The 21,977-nt window shown below is 37.5% G+C and overlaps 1 protein-coding gene and 1 long non-coding RNA gene across 10 annotated transcripts in view; one reads left to right on the forward strand and one right to left on the reverse strand.

Moving 5' to 3' along the window:
* The window catches only part of LOC128092723 (uncharacterized), a 444,042-nt gene that overhangs the window by 342,160 nt on the left and 79,905 nt on the right, over positions 1 to 21,977 (forward strand). The window lies entirely within an intron of this gene.
* Positions 5,309 to 21,977, reverse strand: part of LOC120424437 (calpain-A-like) — an 83,421-nt gene continuing 66,752 nt past the window's right edge. For 5 of the 9 annotated variants that reach the window (XM_039588561.2, XM_039588559.2, XM_039588564.2 and 2 more), the window contains 7 exons: positions 16,367 to 17,038; positions 15,447 to 16,304; positions 13,741 to 13,779; positions 13,423 to 13,564; positions 10,358 to 10,594; positions 5,462 to 5,788; positions 5,309 to 5,399 (listed from right to left, as the gene is read on the reverse strand). In XM_039588561.2, coding sequence (XP_039444495.1) covers positions 5,314 to 5,399; positions 5,462 to 5,788; positions 10,358 to 10,594; positions 13,423 to 13,564; positions 13,741 to 13,779; positions 15,447 to 16,304; positions 16,367 to 17,038 — 2,361 coding nt within the window. In that variant the 3' untranslated portion in view covers positions 5,309 to 5,313. The remainder of the gene's footprint in view (positions 5,400 to 5,461; positions 5,789 to 10,357; positions 10,595 to 13,422; positions 13,565 to 13,740; positions 13,780 to 15,446; positions 16,305 to 16,366; positions 17,039 to 21,977) is intronic. The other 4 variants (XM_039588560.2, XM_039588566.2, XM_039588563.2 and 1 more) reach the window with 3 other exon arrangements.

Raw genomic sequence — 21,977 nt, forward strand, 5'->3', positions numbered from 1 at the left:
GCTCAAAAAAGGCTAATAAATACTCCTATCCAGAACAAAGCGTTAATATGTTTGCACAGGTCACGATGACCGACCATATTGGGAAATTGGCGCGTCTGAGGCCGTTGTTGGTTTGCGCGCGCGACAACCTCCTGTTGTTGTGATCTTGTCGGTGTCGATCAGGGAAAAACATATGTTTACCACACTGCCGCCAGATAGACATAAAACCTTACCCCTCTGCCGAGGGGCGGTGGAAAAACCATCCATCCATTTTGACAAAGCGAACCTTTGTCTGCGGTGGATGTAAATTCGTCGAATATTTGGTTGAAGGGTAACCCTTGGTGAAGCAACATATTTCACAAAAAAAATATATATTTGTAATTTTCAAAATACATAAAAGATTAAATTTGTTTAGAAATATATATTTTCAGAATTAATCGTGAAGACTTAAATATCTAACAAATTTGCAACAAACAATAGCCACCAAGGGTTAGCCACAGTTCCTTTCGATCGTTGTCGCGACATTCTGTCTTTTCCGTCGCCGCCGACTTGGTTTTTCGTTGTAACAATTCGCGGGAAAATTCGCGCGCGCTGGCTAAATTTAAATTGAAAAACCCCGCCGCGCACTGCCAAGAAATCGCGCGGTGATTCATGCAGGTCAAAGTTAAAATTGTCAGTCCAATTCAGGTGGATTTTCCGCCGAGAGAGGGCTCGACCATAGCGAATGGGGACAGTCCGTTGCGGTGTAGCTTGTAGCGAGTATTACCTAGGTGACTTTTCTAATCACATTTTTGTTATAGGGCTATCAGGACTTGGCCCAAATAATAAATAAATCAAATAAGCAGGCATTTCCCCTTTGTTTAATTCTCGATAATACAGTTGATTTGGAACTGGAAAACTGTAATGTGATAATAATGCCAAAGGTCTAACTAACTGAAAGTGTAATATTTTCTTCATTACATCTTTTTTATGGAATTATCCCAGGTATGGGTAACTCTCCGCCAACTCACACAAAAAATCGGAAAAAGTTTCCACGGGCTTTCTTCGATTTGCGTGAAACTATTTTTCGATATCTCGTGGCGGAGGGGCAGTACGGCCACTTGTATTTTTGTACATGCGAAAAAATATAATTTGTAGCCTGAAATCGTGATGGTTTAAAAATTTGATGCCAGATGGACTTTTATGTGAAATTGGAAGCCCGATTCGTTATTTTTAAAATTTCGAAAAAAACGTATTTCCCATTGAAACAAAAAATACAAAAACTGTTTGTTGTCCCTTGTCCCTTGGCAAAAAAAAACGGACTCGGGGTCCGTGATCAGTAGGATTACAAGAAAAAATGTTTTTTTTTTTTTTTGTGGAAAATCGTAAGAGATACCCCCTGGCTCGAATCTTTAGATAAAAATAAGAAACCAATTTTGAGCCCACTCGGTTAAGGGTTAAGGGTCGCTTTTTATCGTTGAAGTTTGTATAACCCGGGCAGACGGTAATAACAAAATTAATAATATTTCAATAACAAATCAAGTTAAAATAACAAAAAGTGTTATTATTTTATCCTGAACTTCAACTTCAAGAAGAAAAAATAATAACAGTTTCTGATAAAATAACAAGATTTGGTATTGAAGTGATACTTAAAATGTTTAATAACACGCTGATAAGAGGAAATGTTATACATTTCAAAAACTCTCCTAATAACAAGATTTGTTATTCGTTTGGTATTCTGACTTAGAAATAAAATTACCATAAATCGCACAAATGGAAAAGTTTTTTAGTGTCCATAACACAATCTGTTGTTATTTTTTCTTTTGTAAAATATGTTTAGATGTTTGGCATAATTTTGTCCAATTTCGTCGGGGTCATTATTTTGGCCATGAAATGGGGTCCTTGAGTTAAAATTATTCTAATAAATTGAAAATTTGAAAGTTGATTTTTTTTAATTATTTGATATACGCCCTAAGGGACTTTGCTAATATTGGCTAGAACTATGGGATAATTTTGACTATTTTCGTCGGGGTCATTATTTTAGCCATGAAATGGGGTCCTTATGCTAAAATTATCGTAAAAAGTTGAAATTTTGAAAGTTGATTTTTTAAATTATTCAATATACCTCATAAAGGACTTTGTTAATATTGGCTAAAACAATGGGATAATTTTGGCCATTTTCGTCGGGGTCATTATTTTGGGTCCTTAAGCTAAAATTATTCTAAAAAGTTGAAATTTTGAGAGTTGATTTTTTTTTATCATTTGATATACCCCCTAAGGGACTTTGTTTAAAATGGCTCATACTATGGGATAATTTTGACCAATTTTGCACAGGGTCATTAATTTGACTATGAAATGGGGTCCTTGAGCTAAAATTATTCTAAAAATTTGATTGTTGGTTTTTTAATTATTTGATATACCCCAAAAAGGACTTTGCTAATATTGGCTAGAACAATGGGATGATTTTAACCATTTTCGTTGGGGTCATTATTTTAGCCATGAAATGGGGTCCTTAAGCTAAAATTATCGTAAAAAGTTGCTAAAATTGGCTAGAACTATGGAATAATTTTGACCAATTTAATCGTGGTCATTTATTTGGCCATAAAATATCAGCTTAAATTAATCTGATAAAATTAACTTTTGAAAGTTGTTTTTTTTAAGTTTGTTATATTCTCTAAGGAAAATTGATTTATTTATTGAGATTTTTTGAAATGTGAATAACAAAAAACTGTTATTATTTTCACAGAGCGAGGAAGTCGGAGCTGACGTTGAAGTTCGAGCTGGAGTATGACCTCGGAGACGGCATCGGATTCAGCTAATTTTCAGCACTTTCACTTGGAGTCGAAATCTGCGAAGTCGGGTATTTTTGGAGAGCTGATGTCAGCGTTGACGTTATATCCAGCATCCAGAGTCGGAGTTGTATTCAAAGTATGGATTCAAAGTCGCTTGAAGGAACCCGACTCTGCAGCCCTGACTAGTACAGAAGAGTTATGGCAACTGCAGGTTTATTTGCAAATGGCAAATAAACCAAAACAATAACAATTTTTGTTATTATGCTGCTCCACCTCTCCGCACAAAATAACAAATCTTGTTATTCCTTCATGATTCCTTCTGTGTTATTGGTTTGTTATTGATTTTTGTTATTTTAACAACTAATCCGATCATCCCAATAACATACTTCGATCTTCTCACAATATCAAAAACTGACCTTCCCAAGTTATTTCCGTCTGCTCGGGAAGGGGGAAAAATATATATGCAGAAAGGCAAAAAAATTAAAATTCCGCCAAAAGGTGGCGTTACATGTGTCGGATCTTTGTCAAATGTGTAATTCTCATGTAAAATTTTATATTGAAAAATGTCTCGAAGACCGCTAAACAATCCGAGTTAACCCTGACGAGTTATTAACGATTTAAAGAAGACGGTTTAGTATGAAAAGATTTTTTTCACTAAATTCAACGATAAAAAGCGATCCTTAACCGTTAACCGATATCCCTGATATCGATTTTTTTTATTGATTATATGATTAAAAACGCAGGAAAATACATTTTAACTGGTTTTCAGTTGATTAAACTTCGATTTTCATAAAAATATTGAAGTTTTTTGAATTTTTTTTTGCCCTTCAATTATTCAGGCCGACATTGAAGGGGGGGGGGGGATGAATAAGAAACATTTATTTTGTTGTTTTGAAAAGGTTTAGCAATTCAATGTTAAAAATTCAAAGTATTATTTTAATTTTGCTTGTTTCCATTAGTAATATACATATTTTTGTTAAAAATTTATTTAAAGAAATGATTGAATTTGATTCGTTTCTATTTTAAATTAAAAAATTTCAGAAACATTTTTTCAATGGAAGAAATGACATCAGAAAACAAAATTTTCCATTTCGTAAAAATGTGAATTATCTAAAAAAAAAGCTTGGATTGTTGACAAATGAACAGAAAAAAGCGAAATTTAAATTTCTAAAGCAGGTATTAGACTGTTGCAAACAAACAAACAAACTCTCACTTTTTGACAGTTTGCCTGCCTTGATTTTACCTTCATTTGTTTGCATTTGTTTTTGTTTGTGTGTTTGGCAAACTATCAAACACGAAAAAGCACGAGTTTGTTTGTCTAATACCTGTTTAACAGTTTCTTCTGCGTTTGCTTAAAATTGAAGTTTATCTGTTTTAAATTAACATGAATAAACTTGATGTGTCTATGGAATGAGTAAGCATGTAGATTTTATTTTTTTTCAGAATAACTTTTCATAACAAAGCGATGCATGAAAAAAGTCAATAAATAAGAAAATTCTTTCAAATATTTGCAGTGAGTAAACATTTTCAATAATTTTTAATTAAATGATAACAGTACGTTTTCATTGCAATCGACAAAAACAACGACATAAACCTTTTTTGGAATGAATTGAAAAGGGATTGGAGCTACTTTTTTCAATTATTTTCGCAGTTTGACTTAAAGTGCACATCTTACTTACATTCCATTTCGGCGACCAGACCATACCAAAGTTTGTTTCGTCTGGAGGAAGTTCGCACGGCAAACATGTGGTGTTCAAATTTTTCTTACCCCAAACCGAGTCCGACAAACGCTACCGCAACGCAACGCTCTATTTTCGGAGTAAAGGGACAATATGTTTTCAGATCAGCACATCAAAAAACACCCGAGAACAGATGCTGTCTTTTGTAGTAATTCGGCTGTAACAGACGACTGGTTTGTCGCGGGGAAATTGCAATAAAAATTGGAATAAAATTTAAAACTTTATGATCGCGAATGGGGGTTGCGACGCCCTTGAAGGTTTAATGTTGTTTTGTATATAATTGTAACGAAACCTTTATAAATTGATTCGTGAATGTGCTGTGATATTTTTATCTACAAAATTACTCAAACAATTTCGATTTTAGGCACGAGTATGCATTTATTTGTATTGTGTAATTTCCACATTTTGTTGCAGTTTAAAGTTGAAAATTCACATTTAGACCGATAAATTGTTAAACATTTGGCCAAACACCTTCGATTATATTTGTTCTGCTGCTTGCAAACGGGCCTTTCTGCATATAATTGTGGTTTTGTGATAAAATTGCTTCTGTACATAAATATTCATAAATAACATTTAAAAACACCGGAGCTTGGTAAGACGCATAACAATGAAACTTAAGGACGTAAACGCTTATTACGGGGTTCGAATTAAAAACGGTTGATCGTTTGCCGGATATTTCTTGCTTTGGGCGGAAGAAAATGCGATTTATTCGAAAAATTCTATTTTCGAGCCTTGTTGTGAAAACCAATCAACAGTAAGTAGATTTTTGTATAACGTCAAAACTGGGGAGAGATTAATTTTTGTGGCGTTTTCGGTTTGTTTCTTTACGAGTAAAGCGTTTTTTCGACCCATTCGTCCATGCTGAATGTGGCCATGTTGGTGCCTTCGGTGTCTCGTTCGCGGAAGATTTCTGGAATTAAACGAATTTTAGCTTAAAATTCAAAATTTCCCTACACTAAATGAGAAACTAACCAATCATCGTCTTGATCTTCACCGCACACATGATGAAATCGTCAAACGCTATCGACCCATCCCGGGAGCCGTACCGATGGACCAGCCCGTTCAAAATCCGGTTGTTCAAATGATACCCGGCCGAGTTGAGCGCTTCACGCAGCTCGAACGCGCTCAGCCGACCCGTCTGGTCCTGGTCGTACAGCTTGAAGACGGCCTTCCACTTGGAAATGTCCGTGAGGAGCGTCTGGAACTCCTCGAAGCCCAGCTTGCCGGACTGGTCGACGTCCAGCATGGCCACCATCGAGCGGCACACGTCCTTCGAGAAGCCATCGCCGGACTGGTCAACTGCGGGAGGAGGGAAAGAGAGAGAGAAAAGAGGGGGAATTTTAGCGCAGAGTTCGGCATGCTAAAAATAAATATAACCCATATTTAATTTTTGACTTCGATTTGTTTTACCTTTCTTTTGTTTATGTTATGTATTCATTTTGCTGTGCAGTGATTGATGATATATTCAGTTACGTGTACTTACTATTTTACTTATGAGATATTTGTTGTGTTACATTGCATTTCAACACTGCATTTGCCAAGGCTCACTTGACCACAATCCCCACTTTTCAATTGAAATATCTTCAATAAAATACGGTTGAGTTGACAAGCATTTAAACTTGTCAGCAAAATTGAAATCATCACATATTCAAAAAAAAAACCGGGCGATGCAAGCAAAAACCTTACTTTTACAAGCTTCCGGCCCGAAATTCCGATCACTTAGTCCATGGTTGCATTCCAATGATTGCTGTCACCACAGTTACTCGCACAAGCAAGAAAGAGAAAGGAAAAGAGAGAAAGAGCATATGTCGTCGTGTCGCCCGGCTGTTTGAGTGTTGAGCTCGACATTCTTTTGTGTCAACTTCGTGTGTATCAACAGACGGTCGCATCCAAATGACGAGCATGACCAGTGCTGTCGGTGAACATTCGTCGATTGGGTCGGCGATGATGCTCTCATGAGCTTTGTCAAATATCAAATTTTCTCATCCAATCCTTTTTATACCCTGTCATTTAACAGGCAAAGAGTTAGGTACACTCAACCCCCGGTGGTTGGTCACATTTTCGTTTGACACTGTTTTAGTTTGTACCCCGTTGGTTGGTCAAAGTCAAACTAAAAAGTGACGAACTGTCACTTTTTACACTGCGCTTACGCACACTATCAAAACAAACGTTTGGTAGTGTGTGTGAGCTCCGTGTAACAGGAGTGTCAAACTAAAAAGTGACCCCGTTCGTTTGACAACAGGTGGTGTCAAACCATCGGGGTTTGAGTGTATAGTTGAATAAAATAAGAAAAAATATATAAATTTCCAAATATATTTTTCCCAACTATTAAATAAGCGAGTTGTGGCGCTATAACCACGGCAAATAGTGTCCAGGGCATTTGTGGAAACACAATGTCCCTCCCCCGAGGGTCCCGGAGCAACTTCTTAGCATAGTGGCTCCCAACGATAAATTGCCTAAACAAAAAGGAACGTGAGCGGGGGATCCCTACGTTTCTTCCTCCCCTGTAAATTCAGAAATGTATTGCTGTTTGAACACTCGAGCTCAAACTCAATCCAATTCAAGGAATCATCTTTGCGGTTAACTTTACGCAGTTGGCCTGGCCGCTTTAACGTTTGTGATGTTTCAAAGCAATCTAATGCAATGGGGCACTGCAATTGTTAATAATGACAATCAACCTAAGGCATTTTCCATCAGGATGCCCTCGAAAGACTTTCTGCGACAGGGTTAGATTAGATTAGATTTTTTCCCAAAGCTGGTTTGCCTTATGCGGTAAATTGTGAGCGTTTATACAAAAAACCGAAATCTCGACACACAATTTTAGATGGCTGTGACTTTTGTAAAATTAATCAAATCTGATAAAAGAAGAATGAACAAAATTATTTCCATAGTTAACATACAGTTTTTTTTGTAAATAAAATTATATACTTCAATATTAGCTTGTTAAATATCTTGCTTTTGTTTGTCAGATAAGACCTCTCTCACCTCTCTAAGATCTCACCAAATTGTTTATTGTCATGTCCCTTTGACGCTAAAAAAAACGCTAAGTTTCTTCATTTATGAACACCTGGGGACGGAAAATGCTTTGTTGGGTTATTTGAAGCACTTAACTATCGATGCTCGAGGTTGAAGCTGGTGAGTTGTACAGCTTTGGTCCATTGGTAAAAAAAGTTTTTTTTTAAGCATTGCTCCCCAAATATTTTAGAAGTAATGTGTCCCAAAAAAGGCTGTGTGGCGGAAACCTTAGGGCTCACCCGGATTTCGATAGGTTTTCGCCTAAGGAATAGAATTTTCATATGAGCAGTTATCTCAGATTTCGGTCATTCGATTTTTTTTGTATTTTTTAATCCGACTGAAACTTTTGTGGTGCCTTCGGTATGCCCAAAGTAGCCATTTTGCATCATTAGTTTGTCCATATAATTTTCCATACAAATTTGTGCAGCTGGCCATACAATAATGATGTATGAAAATTCAAAAATCTGTATCTTTTGAAGGAATTTTTTGATCGATTTGGTATCTTGGGCAAAGTTGTAGGTATGGATATGGACTACGCTGGAAAAAAATGATACACGGTAAAAAAATTGTTGGTGATTTTTTATTTAACTTTTTGTCACTAAAACATGATTTTCCAAAAAACACTATTTTTAATGTTTTTTATTTTTTTATATGTTTTAGAGGACATTAAATGCCAACTTTTCAGAAATTTCTAGGTTGTGCAAAAAATCTTTGAGTGAGTTATAAATTTTTGAATCAATACTGATTTTTTCAAAAATCGAAAAATTGGTCGCAAAAATTTTTTATCTTCATTTTTCAATTTAAAATCAAATTTGCAATCAAAAATTACTTTAGTGAAATTTTGATAAAGTGCACCGTTTTCAAGTTAAATCCATTTTTAGGGACTTTTTTGAAAATAGTTTTTCATCAATCTTAGCAACTAATGGTTCGATTTTCATTGTTAAAATATGAAACATTTGTGAAATTTTCCGATTTTTTCGAAAAAAATATTATCAATTTTTTTAAACCAAGACTAACATTTCAAAAGGGCCAAACATTCAATATTACGCTTTTTTTAAAAATTAGCCTTGGTTTAAAAATTTTGAAAATATTTATTTCGAAAAGATCGGAAAATTTCACGAATGTTTCATATCTTAATATTGAAAATCGAACCATTAGTTGCTGAGATATCGACATTAGAAAATGGTGTGTTGTTTGGGTGGGACTTAGAAAACATCAATTTTCCTGTTTTTAAACCTTTGCATGGCAATATCGTATCAACAAAGTTCAAAAATGCAAAATATAGAGAATTTTCTCAGCTTTTCAAAAATATTTTTTTCAAAGGTGGGCAAACATGTGCACTAATTTAAAAAATTAAAAACTGCGACTATTTTCAAAAAAGTCACCTAAAAATGGATTTAACTTTAAAACGGTGCACTTTATCGAAATTTTACTAAAGAACTTTTTGATTGCAAATTTGATTTTACATCGAAAAATGAAGTTGAAAATTTTTTGCGACCAATTTTTCGATTTAAAAAAAAAAAGAATTGATACAAAAATTTATAACTCACTCAAAGATTTTTTGCACAACCTGGAAATTTCTGAAAAGTTGGCATTTAATGTCCTCTAAAACATATAAAAAATAGTGTTTTTTTGCAAATCAAGTTTTAGTGACAAAATGTTAAATAAAAACTCACCAAATTTTTTTTACCGTGTATCATTTTTTTCCAGTGTAGTCCATATCCATACCTACAACTTTGCCGAAGACACCATAGCGATCAAAAAATTCCTTCAAAAGATACAGATTTTTGAATTTTTATACATCATTTTTGTATGGCCAGCTGCCAAATTTGTATGGAAAATTATAAGACAAACTAATGATGCAAAATGGCTTCTTTGGGCATACCGAAGGCACCAAAAAAGTTTCAGTCGGATTAAAAAATACAAAAATTAAAATTTAAGAAAAAAAGTCACATTTCGTAGAGAATTGCTCTATAACAAAAAAACCTCAAAAATCGCTTAGAACTTGCGATTTGCGATTAATTGAAAAATCCTTTTTCATAGAAAATATCTATTTTGATCTAAAACATTGAAAAATGAGTTCAATCTGACCCGATTTTATCAAAAAAGTTTTGAAAAAGTTGGTCGTCGTTGATCATGGCCGTCCATGTTCTCCCGCGACAGACACGGACGACAAAACAAAGAGAAACGCAAAAAGTAACTCTGTAACGAGATATTAAAAAAAACGACCTCGGATTCGTGATCAGGGACAAAAGTTAATCGAAGAGGGGTCATTCAATTGATCCTTTTGACATCAAAAGAATGAAAAAAATAACCTTACGCTGATTTTAAAATTTTAAATCAAATATAACTAGCTAATAAGCGTGCACACCAAACAAATATTGAAAAGAAGCTTGTATATTAAAAAATTAACAGTTGATGTTTGGCGTCCATTGCACGGTGTACCAAGCTTTTTAATCAAGAAATTTAGATATGCCTTGTAATGGACGCCAAATAGTCTCATTTGAACCACTTTTATGTTCAATTGACACAGTGCAAGTTTGGAATAAATTCAGTTTGGAATAAATTTAGTCAGAAAGAAGCGATAGATAATGGCAAATGAAGCAAAGTTTTAGACGAAAGAAGCATCAGTTGAACTAATTGAACAAATTACAATAAATGAAAAAGTTTCAACAGCAAACCATAACCACACACAAAAGTAACAATTGATCCACCCAGATCCACTCCCATTGCACCGTCCTGCAAAGAAATATCATCTAAAAGAGAAAGAAACGAAAAAAAAATCCAACAAACCTCAACAGCAACATTGTACACAATTCACTAAACTAAATCAACGTATCTAATCATTCTCACCACGCTGCACGGGAACGATTTGATTCTGCAGGTTCGCACTCGGATCACCCCCAGGACCGGCGGCGCCTCCATCGTTGACCCCGAATGCCTCCGCAAACGGGGTGTCCTTACAGAAGAGGCCACACAGCTGGGCCAGCAATCCGCCGCCGCCACCACCGCCATCGTCGTAGTTGGACGCGTTCTGCTGGTTCGCGTAGCTCTTGTTCAACCCGTTCACCGACGACGACTTGGGCAGATCTACTCACCGTAGTTTTTTTTTGTAAGGGGGTTTTGTAAGGGTTTCATTCGAGGGTGGTCAGGATGGATGAAGGTGGGGTTGCAAAGGGGGGTTGATTGTGAGAATAATTCAGAGAAAAATATGAAATTTGGATTTGGTTGGGTTACCAAATTGAATATTTTTTTGGTTTTGGCATTGGAAAAGAGAAAAATAGTGGAAAACTTGGATGAGATTCTAGATCGGCTAGATAATCAGGGTGATGGGAGATTAAAACTTAAAATATAAACAACAAATTTATGACGAAAAAAGTACAAAGAGTTGAACAAAGGTACAAACAGAACATTCCCCGGACAGTTGACGCCACGGCGGCACAGAACAACAATTCGTAATTGATGGAATATGTGTTATTATTAGTGAAACTGAACTCATAAGTTGAAACGGTTGAAACAGCAATTATCCGATTTTATCACCTGACGACTGATTTATTTGTATTGATCTTTTTCTGTAAGAAAAATAACAACAAAAATTATCCGAAATTTTTGTTGTTATTTTAATGCTCCACTGCCTAATATTTTACATTTTTCCGTGATTTGGAGGTTTTTAAATTCTTTATTAAAGACTTTTTCAACCAGCGGGTGGTTCAACTTATTTCGAAGGTCATTTTGAGCCCCTTATCCACAAAACATCTATTATTAAATGTTTATCTCAATTTATTTTAGTATTTTTCAAAGAATTTTTCATGCTCATTTTTGTATTTTGTTAGTCTCATGTTTTTTTCTACAACATCCAATCTTTATATAGTAATGCATACTAATTTTGAGTTACAATCTCGAACTATTCAAGTAAAACTTTAAAAAATAACAAAAACACTTATTTTTATGCATTTTAGGGGGGTGAATAGAGCGGCTCAAAAGCAGAACCATTTTACTGTTTACGCTTGTGCTTGAACCACCTTCTACTTTTTTGATGTAAACAAAGTGGGAACATTCGAAAATCACGTTACGCATTCCCTCTTTTCATCCCCCAGGTATTTAGCTGGATGCAGAATAGTGGTTCGCAAAGCGGCCTCAATTTAGAACTGTCAAAGCGGAACCAACTGTTTGAAAAATGATGCCAAGAAGTGACAAGTATTGTAATCGATCCATAATTTTATTTTGCTATGAATAAAAAAAGTCGAGTGCGTCGAGCTTTTGAGGCATTCAAAGTCAACAAATCTTTAGAAAAGGGTTGAAATCGAGATTGGCATAATTCGTCGCTACCCTTTCAATAAGCGCTATGTACCACGCAAAACCTATGTTTACGAATTGTTTACGACGAATTATCAGTAACTAATGGCACCTGCCAAATAATATTGAATAATCTTTTTCCTGTATTATCACTGGGCTTCAAAGATACATAACCTCGTTCTGATTCACAAAATTCCTCCCACTTCTGACTTAAATTTTCAGCGAAAACATTAATATCTTCAGCAGCAAAAAATATGTCACGCTTGAGCTTGAACAAAGCCTTCTACTTTGTTTATGTTTACAGCTGTAGTGTAGTTGTGTTAGTGAGGAGCAGTGGGGATCATTTGGAAATCACGTTACGCATTGTCTTTTCAGCACTCAGGTATTTAGTTACGACCTGGGGGATGAAAAGAGAGAATACGTAACGTGGTTTTCAAATGATCCCACTTTGTTTACATCAAAAAAGTAGAAGGTGGTTCAAGCACAAAATTTTACTGGTAATGGTTCAGGTTATTCCGAGGATAGTCAGAAAAGGCTCGTTAGTTAAAAAATATGATGAAATATTACAAGAAAAAGTAAATCAGCAAACCACATTTGCTTTCTACAATAATTTCCCTAATGATTGATTACAATATTTGCTGCTTCTGGCGAACAGTGGAATAATTCCGCTTTGACAGTTCAAAACGGTTCCGCTTTTAAGCCACTCTTTTCACCCCCCAGGTTACGACTCTATTAAAATTAAATTAATTAAAAAAATCACTCAATAAATGCTCCAAAGTGCACTTACTACTTAATACCATGGTATTGGAATATGTGATCCAAGATGGCGGCCAACATAACGGCCTCCAAATAGCAAAAAAATATATATATGTAAAATTTTGTTTATTGGTCCTTTTCAAAATAAAATCTAGATTTATTTGGGATTGAAACAGGCAATTAACCACTCAATGTTGACTACTTTGGGAAAGCTCAACTAGAATTTGATTTAAACAGCGCAAAAAAAAAAATGCGTTGAGTATTTTCAATAAAATACTCGACTTACGTCGTTTATAACCACCCTCTTTGAAAATTAAGTGAAAACTTTTTAGGAAGGTACTACCTGCAAATTTCTGAGCAAAGCAGTTATTAATGAAAAAAAATCTAAGGTAATAAAATCGGATCATTGCTGTAGCATAAAATGGAGTGAGTGAAGTGACAAACGGAATGATTAGTGGAACAATATGAAAGCCGTTAGCTGTTTGCTCCCTAAACATACTCTGGTAGTTGGGGGTCGATTTAGAATACCTTTAACCATTGCAAATGTTGCACAGTTTTGCTATCGAGACCATTCGTTGTTATTATTTAAGACAATTTCTAGCCTAATTCTAGCCTAGTGGGAATCTATTTGACCTAAATTAACATTAAGAATTGTCTAAAAGGGGAGAACATCTGGTTCGCATTCAACGGAACAAAATCAATTCTAATAGTTTGTAAATATTATTCAGTGCAAGTAGTGAACAAAAATAATTAATTAAAAAAACGAACGTCCCAACAAACCTCAAGTGGGTAGTGCAAACCTTAAACAATTATCCCTTTTTGTATAAAAGTTAAGACTATTTAACAGCTAGCAGAATAAAACTCACCATCACGGAACGAGTGGTCCAGGATGCGCTTCAGCTCGACCCAATCGACCTCGCCGTCAGCGCCGGCCACCTCCAGGAACAGCCGTTCCATGGCCTGGCGCTGGGGCGACGGTTGCGACGGGATTGGGACGTCTGGCGCGATCTGAAAGATGAGAGTGAAAGTTTAGTTTAATTTTGCTTATAACAGGTGATTTTTTTTACAAAAGGGGATTCAAAACACACACACAAATTGGAGCTTGGAGAAAAGGGGAGAAAAAGACATTCCGAAAACTTTGACCAAAACCTGAATATAACCAAAAAATAAGAAAATAAACTTACGTATCGACCACCACCACGATTGATATCGTCGGGATGGACCTAACAAAACATTTGAACATTTTGAACAACATTTGAAATTTAGACGAGCTTATTTTTGCTGAAATTTTGAATTTTAGTGTGAGATTTAAAAAAAAACGTGTGTGGTGTATGGTTTGTTTGTTTGCTCATTAAATAATAATAAACATGCCATAATGCTCAAGGACAATAAGGTGCAAGGAAAACTAGATCCAAGGATAATTAGGCACAAGGACAATAAGGTTTAATGACAATTAGTTCAAAAAACAATTAGGTCCAAGGGAAATTAGGTCCAAGGACAATTAAGTCCAATGACAATTAGGTCAAAGAACAATTAGGTCCAAGGACAATTAGGTCCAAGGACAATTAGGTCCAAGGACAATTAGGACCAAGGACAATTAGGTCCAAGGACAATTAGGTCCAAGGACAATTAGGTCCAAAGACAATTAGGTCCAAGGACAACTAGTTCCAATGATAATTAGGTCCAAGGACAATTAGGTCCAAGGACAATTAGGCCGAAAGACAATTAGGTCCAAGGACAACTAGTTCCAATGATAATTAGGTCCAAGGACAATTAGGTCCAAGGACAATTAGGTCCAAGGACAATTAGGTCCAAGGACAATTAGGTCCAAGGACAATTAGGTCCAAGGACAATTAGGTCCAAGGACAATTAGGTCCAAGGACAATTAGGTCCAAGGACAATTAGGTCCAAGGACAACTAGTTCCAATGATAATTAGGTCCAAGGACAATTTGGTTCAAGGACAATTTGGTCCAAGGACAATTAGGTAAAAGGACAGTAAGGTCCAAGGACAATCAGGTTTAATGACAATTAGGTCAAAAAACAATTAGGTCCAAGGGAAACTAGGTCCAATGACAATCAGGTCCAAGGGCAATTAGGTCCAAGGACAATTAAGTCCAATGACAATTAGGTCAAAAAACAATTAGGTCCAAGGGAAACTAGGTCCAATGACAATGAGGTCCAAGGACAATTAGGTCCAAGGACAATTAAGTCCAATGACAATTAGGTCAAAGAACAATTAGGTCCCAAGACAACTAGTTCCAATGATAATTAGGTCCAAGGACAATTAGGTCCAAGGACAATAAGGTCCAAGGACAATTAGGTCCAAGGACAATTAGGTCCAAGGACAATTAGGTCCAAGGACAATTAGGTCCAAGGACAATTAGATCCAAGGACAATTAGGTCCAAGGACAATTAGATCCAAGGACAATTAGGTTCAAGGACAATTAGGTCCAAGGACAATTAGGTCCAAGGACAATTAGGTCCAAGGACAAATAAGTCTTAGAGCAATTAGGTCCAAGGATAATCAGGTCCTAGGAAAAATAGGTCCTAGAGCAATCAGATCCTAGGACAATAATGTCCAAGGACAACAAGGTCCTAGGACAATTAGGTCCTAGGATAATTTGATCCTAGGACAATTCGGTCCTACGAAAGTTAGGTCCTAAGACAATTAGGTCTTAGAACAATTTAGTCCTAGATAATTAGGTCCAAGGACATTTAGGTCCAATGACATTTAGGCCAAGGACAATAAGGTCACCGGACAATTGGGCCCATGGACAATAAGGATAATCTTTTACAGCTTTTATTGAGCAGTGACAAGGAAAATGGCAACGATTTTAATGAGTACAAAAATTTCATGTTGAATAAACTTCAAAAACGCTTAACACTCACCCTATCATCGATGTCTCCGACGCCGACTTCATCGTCGTTCTCCTCCATGCTGTTCTTACACTCGGAGAACACCCGAATCAGGAACTCTCCCTCCTCGTTCGGCTCGAACGTCGACGGCACAATCAAGTAATCTCCCGGAGGCAACTTGAACCGGCAGCTCACCTCACGCAGGTTGATAAACGACGGCGACCGCGCAACCGACGCATTATACTTGAAGAAGTTCATTTTCAGCGGCTTCTGTGCCAGATCCCGCTCCGTCACCCGGTACACGGCAAAGCCAATCGTGAGGCAATCCACGCCCATGTTGCGACGCGAGCGACGATTCTTCTGCATCAGGGCGATAATCACCGTACACTTGCCCTCGTCATCGTCCTCGTCTGGGTCTTCCAGGTGGATCACGTACTGCGGGTTGTGCCAGAATGTGTTCAGATAGTTACGGCAACCGCCGGCCGTCGATCCGACTGCCCATTCGCCCTCGAAGGTGGACATTTCCCAGCGGAGTTTGCCGCGGTTCGCTTGCTCCTCGCTCAGCGAGTCCGGGCTCAAGTTGCAGATCTCAATGCGGTCAAAGTACTTGCAAAAGTCTCGGTACGACATCCAGAACTCGCCATCGTTGTCAAAGCTCAGCCCCAGTTCTTCCTTCTGTTCGTCCGGAATGAAGCGCCACTCGGCCGACTGATCGCTCCAGGCTCCGTTCCACTCCGCTTCGTTGCCCCACGGGTTGCGCAGTCGGATCAGCGGGATCTTGCCCGACTGGGTGGGCGTTACGATGTCCGCCAGCTGGATCTTGGTGATGGAGTACGCGTGGCCTCGGATCAGACCTTCGCGGGTTTCGGCCTCCGTTACGTTGGGGTCGGGCTGTCAAAGAGAACGAAAAATCGTTTTGAACTTAACTTTCGTGAATCACACTATCAACTCACCTCAATACTGCACGCAAACATCGAGTTGCGCTGGAATCCCTTCTCGCAGATCTGGAACAGATTCGGCGGCGTTTGATCCTTCAGGTCGTACATCTCCGTAACACCCCCGGTAAAGTCCTCCATCGCCTCGCAGGTGGTGCCTCCCTTCAACGCTTCATAAGATCCATGCAACTTGGCGTACGCCTTCTCCAGCAACGCACTCCAGAATTCATTCTTTTCCGACGACCGCATATAAATCAGCTCCCCCCGATAGGTCGGCAGCCGATCGTCAATGACCACATCCACCCAGCGGCCGTACTGCCAAAACCGGAAGTGGAAGATCCCCGCGTAATCGTCCTCAAAGCTGTTATCCTCCGGCACCACCCGCAAGAACATCTTCTGGTCCTGGGTCAAGTTGGCACAAGCCGCCAACAGCCAGCAATCCCCGAGCTCACCCTGCTGCACGTCGAACCGGGAAAAGCCCTCGACAAAGAACTCCGGCGCTTCGCTGATCTCGTGCGGACGGAGCCACTCGTAGTGGCGGTCGGGACGGCGCGAGAACATCAGCGAGGACGAGGTCGCCGGAAATTCCGGATCCTCGAAGAGCGACCCGCTCTCAAGGCACTGGTTGCGCAGCACATAGTAGTCCTGGACATCGGTTTGCGACCGGAAGCCACTGCCCCTCTCGCCGAGCTGTGTGCGGGGGAGATGGAAGAAAATATTGCGTTAGTGTTGGCATAAAATTGATATGAAATTTAATTGCTTGCGACTACCATTGTTATAAAATAATTTGTTTTGATGATCAAACTTGCACCCGAACCAAGTAGCGACTACAATCTTGGAAGCCAATTCAACTTATCAAACCATTCTTGGAAAGGGTAATCTTACAACTGATTGGCCGCTGTACTGATAAGTTGTACGATTCGTTTGATTGAGAACTACAGTACAAAATCATTTTTTTATCTTTGATTTTTTTATTTTTGATTTTTTTTGACATTTGATAAACGCGGAAAAATACATTTTTTGAAATCGTGAATTGTGCTCATGAATAAATTTTTCCGTGGTTCTTAAATTCATGAACACAATTCACGATTCCGGAAATTGTTTTTTTTTTTTTGTGTAAAAAAGTATGGACAAAAATTTGGCCGTAAATTTTTTTCTTGTAAAAAATGTGTTCTTTTCTTAAATAAAAAAATTACTCGAAAAAGATTTTTGACTTCAGTTTTTAATGTAAATCAAAGTTGCAATCGAAATAGTGGTTTATGCAACAAGTTGCAAAAATAGGATTTTTTCAGCACGAGTCGTACATTTATCCAACGAGGTTCACCGAGTTGGATAAATACGAAGATTGCTGAAAAAATCAAGTTTTGCAACGAGTTCCATACAACATTTTTTGCAATTTCAAAAAACACACACTGAGTGAAATTTTAAGTCAATTTTTCATGTATTTTGTCAATAAATCGTTTAAATCAAAAAAATGTTGAAAAGTGTTACTTTTCGAAACAAGTGCTGAAAAGTTCAACTTTTCAGCACCCATTCGAGTGCTGAAAAGTAGAACTTTTCAGCATTTATTTTGAAAAGTGTTGCTATTCGATTCTGTTATTTTTGGTACAGAAAAGTAGGCTATTTCGTCGTTCAAGAATGACAGGAAAAATGAGTAGTTTCACGAGGGAATTGCAAAAAATACTTTACAGTTTTGTGATAAAGTAATTCCAATTTTTTGATTTTTTTTTAACTGTCCACGATTGTCCATTCTTAATTTTTTTTCTTCTGATAATCGAAAAAAATTCTTGAAAAATTGCCAAAGAGACAGAAGATTGGATCTCTGGTTGCTAAAATACAGCGAATAAAAGAAAAAGAAACAAGACAATTCAAGTCTCATCCAAACAGCAATTTTTTTGTAGCATCAATATCTCAGAAATTACTTGTGCTATTTTCAAGGTTGAAAAATGAAGCATTGTCCATGGACAAATATTCGAAAAAAAATGTTTTTAAAGTTTTGGAATCAAAAGGTCAAATATTCAATATTATGGTAACTTCGTGGTTCCGTGCACAAACTCAACCCACTTCAACGAATAATCTCTGCGGTAAACTTTACGCAGTGGGCCTGGCCACCTTAACGTCTGTGGTGTTTCAATGTATTCTAATGATGCACTACAAACGTTAATACAGTCCAGACTCGATTATCCAAAGTTTCGATGGCCTGATAGGAGCTACCGAACAACATTGGCAATATGGCGTCGTTTGTTTATAAACATGAGATTGTTTGTGGACGAACACAAAAAATTACTTTTTTGTAAAAATTTCTATAGCCATTGTGTAACAACTCTAAGTCTTACAAAACCAACAAAATTTCGTTAAATTCTAGAACAGAAAAAATATATTATATTTTTTCAATTTAAACCGCTTTTATTGCGATTCTGAGCAAGATTGTACATTAAATCATCGTGCCTTCGTGTATCTCTAGTCTTTAAATAGGTTTGCTGTACATTCGAGCTTAAATTTTGAAATTCAGCAAAAATTAATTTTTTTTTGCGAAATTCCCACCTTCAGTCATATGCAACAATTTCCACTTCACCCTTGCGGGAAAGCGATAATGATGTAATTCATGCGTTAAAGACTGTCAAAATTTCAAAACGTTATAGCTAGTTTTCGGTTCGCTGCTTTTGTTCGTGTTTGAAGTTTCGAGTCGAGACTCTGGATTATCCGAAGGTTTGTATGGGACTGCGAATAATCGAATCATGAACAATTTTTTTTTCGTGTTTTTATGTTTAATAATTTTTAACATTAAATTCGAGTTCTGTGACCCCATCTTAGTCAAACTTTAGTTGTTGATTGTTTTTAAAGCATACCAAATACACTTCTTCAACCCCACCATTTTGGCTGCCATCTTGGATTTAAAAATTCTAAATTACTTTAGAGCATAATTGGGGTCATATTCAAACTTAACAATCGAAAACAAGACAAAGAAACATTTTTTTTCGTGATTCGATTATCCGAAGATTACATTATCCGAAGTGAGGCCTTTGGATAATTGAGTCTGATGTATGACAATTCTGGTATAGAGAACAAGATTATCCGTTCGACGCAGTGGTGGACGCAGCACTTTACGCCAATTCGATTTTTCTATGATATGTCAGTCGAACAATCTACAGGGCTTGCTATGTTCAATGGTCGATGACAGGCAGGCTCGATATTAAAAACTAACACCGTAGCAGTATAGCACTGAATGTCCTCGAAATCAAAGAATGTGTTTTCCCAACTTGCTTCTGAAAAAAGGTACAAAGTTCACGAGAATTTTCAAAATTCTCCACCTCCCGTACTCGATAGATGTACTCCCCGTCCGCGGTGTAGTACTTCTTCAGCGGAATCTGCGGCAGATAGCGCGCGTGCACCGGACACTGATAGTTGTAGTTCCGATAGTAGACGCTATCCAGCGGATTCTCCTGGCAGTAGTACCGCCCGTAACTCCGATCGTACATCCCATACTGGTACTGGACGGCACTACTGCGAACACTAGCGGCACCATCTGGACCACGGTCCGGAAAGATCTGCGGACTGACAAAGACCAAATTCCGTTCCACCACTCGCTGCACTAGGGATTCCACGGCCGTCTTCGGAGTCGTCATACCCGGGACAACACTCGCGCTGGACTAGCCCGGGACCGACCTGGGCCACACTGGAATCACTTGAGCAGCTCTTTCCGAATGTGAAGCTGGTTGGTTCGTGGAAGGAGTAAAAGCTAGTTGCATCATACATGGACCGTCCATTAGTGGACGACAGGACCGCTCACCGCGGGGTGTCCACCTCCGGAGTTAACCAACCATGGCTGGAGAAGAAGCTGAGCACGAGTTGGAAGACGAGGTCACAGCAGTTCAGCGTACCTTAAGTTTGACGCCGGGCTGGGCAAATTCCACTAGCACCTTGAACTTGGTTTTGGAAGAGTGAAGCTTTTTCGGAACGTTTTGCCCGTTAAAGTCCCGGATTAGCTCCTGGTGATGGTGGTCCATGGACATAATGTTTTGAATATTACTTCTTGCTTTGAAGAAAGAGGGTTGTTTTAGCTCGAAGATACGAATCAAACTGGTTGGAATAGATAGCTGAGATTTGGGCTAGCTAAATCAAACAATGTCGAATTAATTAGCGAATCGATAGTTTTGTATTGCATAGGAAGAGCGGCCGTGGCTGACTGGTTACGGTGTTCGCTTTGTAAGCGAATGGTTCTGGGTTCGATGCCCATCTGCTCCTAACGAGAAAGTTAAGAACACAGAAATTTGAAATAATGAATATGAACGAAAAATCAAAGACGCTCGAGGCGGGGTTCGATCCCTCGTCCTTTGGATTGGTAAGCAAAAATGCTAACCACTAGGCCATGACGACTTGGTTAGCTTGAAATGGAATTAGGAATACTGTTACAGAGAGCGAGTTGTGGCGCTATAACCACGGCAAAAATAGAGCCAGGGCATTCGTGGAAATACAATGTCCCATCCAAATGGGTTCCGGAGTACTAAACCCTTCTTAGCATGGTGCTCCCAACGAATACAACCAAATCTCGGAGCGTATGGTGGTGTGTCCCCACGCTTCTTCCTCCCATGTCGATTCAGAATTGTGTTGTTGTTCGAACACTCAGTGCTCAAACCCAACCCAATTACGAGTCATCTCTGCGATACGGCTTTACGCAGTAGGCCTGGCCGCTTTAACGCTTGTGATGTTTCAATGCATTTTCAATGCAATGGCGCACTACAAGTGTTAATAAATGACAAGAAGAGTGCTAGGCGTCATCTAACCTAAGGCACTCTCCAGGATCCCTTCGAAAGATTGGCTGCGCTAGGGTCTGATTAGATTAGACTAGATTAGAATCGATAGTTTTGTATTGCATAGTGGGATTTTTGGAAATTAAAAATTATTTTACAAAAAAAAACTTGAATATTACTTTAGGTTAAAAATCTACAAAATTCTAAAACAATCGCAAAAAAACATATTCAGTTTTTTATTATTTGGTAGTTTTACTAGTTTTGTACAAAAAAAAATTGTTGCCCGATATTTATTTTGAAAAACGTATGCTGAGTAATTCTCTACTAAAAAAAATTCGAATTCTTCGACATCCTTTGAAAGAACTAAAACACTTTTATTTTTCATTTTCAAATGCTGGGCTAGATCTTTATTTTTAAAAATATTGTTTTTAGAAAAGAGCAGTAAATTTACAAAAAAAAAATTTAAATTGAAAATTAAATTAATAGTTTCATTTCAAATTTTATTTTAAGAAGCTGTATTTGAGAAACCAGCATTCCGATCACCAATGTCAAAAATTTCAAACAGCAGTATTTTTTACAGGGATTTTCTTTTAGAAATATATTTTAATTGAAAACACGTTTTGGAAAAAAAAATCTTCTTCAAATGACTTTAACTTCAAATGTAAACTTTATCAAAAAATTGATAAAATCATTTTTAATTACCAATTTGAATTTGTCTTAATAGTAGTTTATGCAACAAGTTGCAAAAAGAGGATTTTTTCAGCACGAGTCGTACATTTATCCAACGAGGTTCACCGAGTTGGATAAATACGAAGAGTGCTGAAAAAATCAAGTTTTGCAACGAGTTCCATACAACATTTTTTGCAATTTCGAAAAAC

This window comes from Culex pipiens, chromosome 2 (assembly GCF_016801865.2).
Source record: "Culex pipiens pallens isolate TS chromosome 2, TS_CPP_V2, whole genome shotgun sequence".
Classification (NCBI taxonomy): domain Eukaryota; kingdom Metazoa; phylum Arthropoda; class Insecta; order Diptera; family Culicidae; genus Culex; species Culex pipiens.